At 33.0% G+C, this 7,923-nt stretch overlaps 1 protein-coding gene across 1 annotated transcript; it reads left to right on the top strand.

Moving 5' to 3' along the window:
* Window positions 1–5,720: 5,720 nt before the first annotated feature.
* LOC114370302 (probable inactive patatin-like protein 9) lies at window positions 5,721–7,392 on the top strand. The gene is made up of 2 exons (XM_028327610.1): window positions 5,721–6,820; window positions 6,992–7,392. The coding sequence occupies exons 1-2, from the start codon at window positions 5,894–5,896 to the stop codon at window positions 7,205–7,207; spliced, it is 1,143 nt and encodes a 380-aa protein (XP_028183411.1). The 5' UTR covers window positions 5,721–5,893; the 3' UTR covers window positions 7,208–7,392.
* The last annotated feature ends 531 nt before the right edge of the window (window positions 7,393–7,923 follow it).

Here is a 7,923-nt window from a genome sequence, read left to right as displayed (position 1 = left end):
ATCGGTAATAGTCTAACAAATCTGCACATATGTAAAGCATGAACTTCTTTTAGTAACTCTACATATTTTCCTACATACCTAAAAAAACCTGCTAAATAGTTCAAGTGCTTTATTAAATGAGCTTGGATATTTAATTACATTACGTATCATATATATTTGTCTGATGGGGTCATAGTTAATAGGCTCACGAATCTAAATTATCTGATGACTAACAGGTATATGGTTCGCTTGTTTGTGATGGCAATATTGATTAGTTTTTTTGTGGCTTCCGCAAATGCGGTATACAAATACAAGGTGGGAGATTCTGATGGGTGGACTATTATATATATACTACTTTCCTACAAACAGTGGGTATCTATACCAAGAGTTTCCATGTTGACAATAATCTAAGTGCTTCCTTCTTCCGCATCCTCGTTTTACTTTTCATATTCCTTAAAACTGTGTTATTTAATCGCCCATTTGCCATTCACTTATGATGCATTTAAATCCTGAATATGATGTAATGGAATATCTTCCAAATTGGTACTATATTACAAGGTGCACACATATCTGATACGATTGAGTTGTATCAATGCCATCGTATATATCTTAATATGCATCAAAATTGATCTTGCAAGTTGCAAGTAACCATTGCTCAGTGGCGATATATACTCAGAGCGTCTTGCATTTTATTTTCTTATGTATCATGCACTTGCATTTTAGTTAGATAATATGGCTGCTGAAGTATTTTTTTGTGCACCCGACCTTGTTTTTATTTTTGTTATTTTAAGTTTATGACTAAATTTTGATTGATTTAGTCCCTCAACCCAAAACTTGTGCATTTTTGTTTACATCATAGTCCGGCTTAACGATTATAAGTTGCAGTACCAAAATTATATATTAATAGTATACATAGTTATTTTGCTATCATAAGTATCTTCTTCAATACTATGAGGATCCAGTTTTTCACGTGATATTCTTCATGCCTAACAATTGGTTATAATGTTATATATCTCGTATCCGCTTAATAGCTGGATAGGCACCTGTTAATGATCTCTTTTAAAGGATTTGTCGAACACCCTACTTTTTTTTTTTCATTCTCTAATAGAATACATGATTTGATCTTGTTTTCAGGTTTACCTAGATCTTTTGAATCATATTACAACTTCATTGTTAGTGATCAATTGAATCTCATCAATAAATAAAGATTTATTAAGACTAGAACAGTTGTCAAGAGACTCGTTGTTTAATTGAATGTGTATCCTATATTATATCCCCATTATTTTTTCTATTTTTCATATCTAGAAATCCTCATATCGATCATGAGTAGATTAATTCAAAGATTTTTCCTGTTACAAAGAAAGTATTTGTCTTACTTAAAATGAATAATTAAACCCTTCCTCACATGTTAACATGTGATTATATACTTATGGACACTAGTCCATTTTAACTAAGTAGGACATCTCACCAAACTGAGCAAGCGTCACGGTCAACTAAAATGACTTTCTGTTGAAGGGAGAAAAAACTAAGAGAACCAAAAGACCAATCCTCTTAAAATCGTGTATCACTGTTACACCTTTGGGTTATGTTTTTGCCAATTTCATTCTAATTAAGGCCGTTAAAGCTGTATTAACCTGGGCATCTAATTTTGTAGCTAATTCCTTAACCTTTTATCTACAACAGTATTCCACCTCATATTAACATTCCAACAATGAAGGCAGAAAGTGATGAAAATGTGTGAACAATTAACCAATACCTCCTAGCATAATATCGTAAATTATTGTTTTTATTATTATTAGTCCAATAAAAGTAAATTATTGTTAAATTCTGTAAAATAAAATAAAATTGGCAGTTATACTTGAATACTTCTTAAAATTAATTTATGGAGTGAAAAACAATGCATAAAAACGAGGATGGCGAGAGTAGTATCATTTTTTATTTCAAAATATCGAAATAAAAAAAATCCAACCCTATCAAATGCTGAAAATGTTTTTTTCTTCTTAAAAAAAACTTAATTAGTGTGTTTGCTTAAATTTTAAAATGAAAATGAAAATTTGAAAAAAAATATATATCAGACTTTTGATGACCTTTTTGGTAGGTAGGCTTTTGATGGTTTTGAGTAGATTCTAAAAACCTATAATTATAACCAGATTCTTAAAATAAAAAATGTTTTTAAATTCTAAATCAACAAAATAGCTTTTATTTTAAATAGAAACTCTAAAAAAAATCAGCTTTACATGTACTTTTAAAATCAAATTTTTTATTAAAAAAAAAAGATGGCCTCTCAATAAGATTGGTTTTGTTTTTTTTTTTTTTTTAATGATGTCAGGTTGGTTTAGTTTGATCTTATAATTTTTTTTTAACTGACTTAAATAATAAATCCTACCATTCCAAGTTCCAACTAATGTTGGTTTGGTTTAGTTTGAGTTATTGAATTTTCAAAAGACAAAATTAAACACGAAATATTATAGTTTTAATTTTTTCTCTGTATTAAGTCTTAACTTTCAGGGAACAGATGCTCTCTATCCTTTTCATAGATCGTCCTAAAATCAAGATATACTTTTACGACACAAATCAAAATATTAACCTGAAAACAAAATTCAAAGGTTAATGTCTAATCCTTTTCACAGATATACTGTTACGTCCTTATTAATATTTTTACTTAAAATATAATGACAAAGATAAAGAATAAATATACTTTGTGATAATTTGGATACTAGACGAGAGGGTCAGAATAAATGAAAATATTAACTAAAAACAAAATGAATAAATGAAGATACAAGTTTGTGAAAAACTTATTGTAAAAAAAAAAAAAGGAGAAGAAGAAGTTTGTGCAAAACTTTGAAGTGCTTATAAAATAATAAACTTGATTACGTTTATTGGTAAAGGGTTGAAAGTCAAGAATCTAAAAATGAAGTCAATGATAGTTTTGTTAAGATTAAATTTGACATGAAATTATCAATAATTCAAATTCTTAATATTAATGTAACTGGACTCGACGTGTCTTATAGGTAGTAGACTGCAACCTGTAGGTGAGATTGAGGCCCAACTATAGAAGAAAACTCACTGTAGAAGATTTTAAACTTTGAGAAGCAGCAAAACAGTACAAGTCAAAGATTGTCCTGCTTATTGACCAAAAAGAAAACTATCCTCCATGACCCAATAGTATTTCATCATAATGAAAATAACTTTATTCATAAAGTTAGTACTTGAAAATTTTGGGTGCTGAATGTATTTTTAGAAAGTAAACTCAAACGATTGCACATTAAATTTTTGCCTGCAAATTGCTTTCTGTAAAAACAAACCTTGAATTATTTTTACAAACTCAATTTATAAACTTAAATTTAATCTAAATTTAACTTTATAAACTTTAATTCAAATTAACATGTACTTACTATATGTTTGGAACGACAATGCGATCAAAGTGCGTTCAAAATCTGGTGACTTAGAAGCTCATTGTGGCTTTTTCTTTTAAAAAGAAAAGAATATCATACTAACAGTCCTTCAAGTTTCTTGAGTTTATATATAAATCTTTGGTCATTTACAGAAACCTTTGTTATAGGGTACATGGTGTAATATTTTAAAATAATCAAAGGAAGTAATGTAATGTATAAAAGGTGTCAATATAGTATTTTTTTTAATTAAACAATTAAAAGGGTTAGTGTAGGTAAAAAAAAAAGAATGATAAAACCTCAGGAATTGTAAATATAATTTGCTCTTAAGAAACCACTTATTTTACGTGACTTCATGAGATCTATCACAATTTGAGTGGCATCTAAACACACACTTAAACAAGTAATTTTAAGAATGATTTTGTGAATGTTTAAGCAATTGCTTTCAAATTCTTTGTCCTCAACGATTTACTTTTTTCATTGTTTTGCATTATAAAAATCTCAACAAGGCATAATAGTTCCAATTTGGGGTCACAGACAACTTTTGTTGTTAGATTTCCCCCCTTAAATAATTGATGTAGAAAAACTTTAGATCTTAACTTGAAACTAACTCACAAGGAAAAAAGGGTAAAAGCAAGATTTGGGCCACGAAGAAACTAACTTTAGATTTATGCATAGGAAACTCATGTACAGTATGTGCATATGAACAGAGAAGTCCCACAAAGATAAAAACAAAATGCCTCAAGTGAAGGTTATAGGCAAAGGTATGCATAAAATTTAATTCCAGCACATATATATATATATGCCAAAAACATGTTGTGTAGCTTCTTTTTTCTTTCGCGTAAGAAGAAAATATCTTCCAGTCAGAATTATGTAACTTTCTTCGGGTGAAAATGAGTTAGATAACCTTATTAAGCATATCACTATGATTCTTCTTCTCTCTTTTTTTGACAGCAGATCACTGTGATTCTTCTAAAAAAAAGTATATCACTATGATAATGACGAGTGTAATGTAATTAAATTTGAACCCATATATTAACTCGATCCACTTGCGCAACTCACATTAAAAATTAATATTAAAAGTCAGTATAAGTTATTGAGATGATAAATAAGTAATTTTTTTCTACAGATAAATAAGTTTAAATTTGAAAATTTTCATTTTAACAGGAATTGGATTTTTCTGACTTATATTTATTTTATTTTATCCTTAATTTATATATGTATCCTTATATTATTATTGGGCCAAACAATCGTCCCGACCTATTTTTTTGAAATCCTAACGAATAAGTCTATACACACCTCATGTTGTCGAAATTTGAATCAATATATTATCGAAAATACATCTATGTATTCTAACTATCTTATCAATAATCTCTCTGAGAATAAATCATACATCACTTTAAAATATTAGTATAAAGTCTACATTTAACTTAGAAAAAGGAATCGATGATACATTTAAAATATTTTGGCAACATGTCTCAAACCCTAAAAAGAATCCTAAGTCAGAACAATATATAAAGTCACAAAATCCAGTCGAATTAATTAGTTAAATAAGATATATGAGTTATTATAAACTTATGACATTATCATCAATTTTCATTAAAAAAAAGAAAATTATTTTAAAAAAATTGTTATTATATTTTAATTAAAATTAGAATTTTAATTCAATAAATCTCACAATAATCGTTGGGATCAACAAGAGCATTATATACCTTTGTTTATAGCATCAGTCAATACTATTACTGTCTTCACATTAATGTCTTGTCGTGTGTGGTTTTCTAAGAAACTTCTAATTACATAAAACGCATGACTACTCTCCCCAAATTTGAGTGAAGAGACTTCCAGATATCTTCCTTTGCAGTTAAACATGGAAGCATAGATGCAGATCAAATCAAGAAAATTAAATAAAACATTAGTTAACAAAACAATTAGTAATGAAGATAAACGAGGCGGCTGCTGGAGAGTGGAGATGGGGCTACTACGCTGACTTATTGAGCAAGCCGAGCCGAGGTTCACGCGCGGCTGCACGTGCATACTCTCACGGGACCAAACAAAAGTCAGTTATTATAAAATCACAATAGGAGAAAATCTGTTCACTGGTTAAGAAATTAACTCATATTTCAGAAAGAATATGATTGTCATTGTTAATATAAGAATTTTATTCATTTGAACCATAAAGATGTCCTAACTACCTGTAAAGAGTCCAGGATCAAACATAACTAAATATTTTTAATAGGACACAAATAAAAAAAAAAAGTAAATAGAGAAAACTGAAAAGTAGCGCACTGTAATAAAATAAGGACAAAAGGGTGGCGTATATAAATACCCCCATTCCCAAACGGAGCTGTTCAGTTAAGTTAAGCCATTTATTCCTCTCAGCACCAAAGCGTGACACTATTTGCTTTCTTACCTTCCATTCTTTCATTCTCTCTCTTGCATTACAGCGACACTGTTCAAATCTCTTTTCTTTCTAAAAATTAAAAGCAAAGAATTTACGTAAGAGACTGAGATTGAGTGAGTGAATGGAGTTTAGTAACCTCACTCTGGAGATCTTCTCCAAACTGGAGCAAAAATGGCTCTCACATTGTAAAGCCACCAACAAAACTCGCATTCTCAGCATTGACGGCGGAGGAACCACCGCCATTGTCGCCGGCGAAGCTCTCATCTACCTCGAGGATCAGATCCGTGTTCACACCTCCGATCCTCACGCTCAGGTAGCCGATTTCTTCGACATCGTCGCCGGCACCGGCATTGGCGCCATCCTTGCCGCCATGATCACCGCCGGCGACACCTTTGGTAGGCCGCTCTACACCGCCAGGGAAGCCGTCCGTCTCGTCTCGGAAAGAAACTCTGAACTCTACAAGCTCAAATCCGGCGGAATCTTCCGCCGGCGCCGGAGATTCTCCTCCAGGAGCATGGACAACGCGTTGAAGCAAGTGTTCCAGAGAAAGGAGGAGGACGGACGGTTGTTGACCTTGAAGGACACGTGTAAACCGCTCCTTATTCCTTGCTTCGACCTCAAGAGTTCCGCGCCGTTCGTGTTTTCGCGCGCCGACGCGTCCGAGTCTCCGAGCTTCGACTTCGAGCTCTGGAAGGTGTGCCGTGCCACGTCAGCGACGCCGAGCCACTTCAAGCCGTTCGACTTCGCTTCCGTCGACGGCAAGACCTCGTGCTCCGCCGTCGACGGCGGCCTAGTCATGAACAACCCTACTGCGGCGGCCGTCACGCACGTCCTCCATAACAAGCGCGATTTCCCGTCGGTGAACGGCGTGGAGGATCTGCTCGTCCTTTCCTTGGGGAACGGATCGTCGAACGCAAAAGCGTGCGAGACTCGCACGTGCTCAACGCCGTCGGTGGTTGACATTGTGCTCGACGGTGTTTCCGAGACCATTGACCAGATGTTAGGGAACGCCTTCTGCTGGAACCGTACGGACTACGTCAGAATCCAGGTACTTGAAAGTGAATGCTTCTGCTTCAATTCAATTCCACCTTCTTTTTTTTTCATCTTTTATAACTCTGATCTCTGCGTTCTGCTCAGAATTTAGATTCATTCCAGACACTGTTTCGTTTCCTGAAAAATGAAAATTAAAAGTGAACTAACGGCGTGTGTTGTATGACAGGCTTTCGGTTTGGAAAGTGAAGCAATGAAGAAGGAAGAGGTTCTCAAAGAGAGGGGACTCGAGTCGTTACCGTTTGGCGGGAAGCGGTTACTCACAGAGACTAACGGAAACAGAATAGATAGCTTCGTGCGACGTCTTGTTGCTACCGGAAAACCAAGCCCGCCGTCAAGTCCCTGCAAGGATTCCGCCGTCAACCCTCTCGCTAACGGTCGCTAGTTTTTTTATTTTACTTAATATTTTAGCTTCTTTTTTTTTTTTTTTAGATTTTAACGGTGTAAAGTGTAACTAGTGTTTTTACCTAGTTATGCCAGCTGTCGTAGTTAATAGCATTTAATAATTTACCACTGCTACCTGGTGTATTTACTCATTGCCTTCTTTTACAATTTTCCTCAATTCATTTTGATTATAATTTCTTGGAGTGAAGGGAGGTTTAGTGCCGTAAATGATGGGCGTGGTTTTACCGAACACAGACACAACCCAAGGATTGGACCTGCTGTTTATTTAGTTTACCGTTCTCATTTTAGTTTTTAGTCATGGAACGGTAATTATGAAATGACTTAAAATAAATTCATTTTTTACACCTTTTTTATATCTTTATTTTTCATCACATTATTTATTATTTCTTACTTATTTTTTTGAAAACAACTTTTTTTTTCTTTCTTCTAGAGACCGGCTTAATTTTACTCTTAAAAAGTTGAAAGGCTGCTGAAGTTTTTCTTGGGTCATGTTCCAGAATCTGTCTTCTTTTCGAGACTGAATATATGGTACATTGAAATTTTTTTTTTTGAAAAATGTAAATTATATTAAATCTAAAATGATATAACAATAAATAAGACATATTTTATAATTAGAGAAAATTAAAAATCTCCTTAATACAAAAAGATTTATATCATGATATTAAAAACATTCAACATTTATATGATACTTCCATG

The sequence above is a fragment of the Glycine soja genome, chromosome 10 (genome assembly GCF_004193775.1).
Source record: "Glycine soja cultivar W05 chromosome 10, ASM419377v2, whole genome shotgun sequence".
In the NCBI taxonomy this organism is placed as follows: Eukaryota; Viridiplantae; Streptophyta; class Magnoliopsida; order Fabales; family Fabaceae; genus Glycine; species Glycine soja.
Note: the sequence above shows the minus strand (reverse complement) of the source record. Positions and strands in the feature narration are given on the sequence as shown.

Bases quoted from the DNA above. Each gene is read 5' to 3' on its own strand.
- LOC114370302 (XM_028327610.1), top strand. From the start codon at position 5,894: ATGGAGTTTAGTAACCTCACTCTGGAGATCTTCTCCAAACTGGAGCAA. The intron at 6,821-6,991 runs GTACTTGAAAGT...GTTGTATGACAG, and splicing joins CGGACTACGTCAGAATCCAG to GCTTTCGGTTTGGAAAGTGA.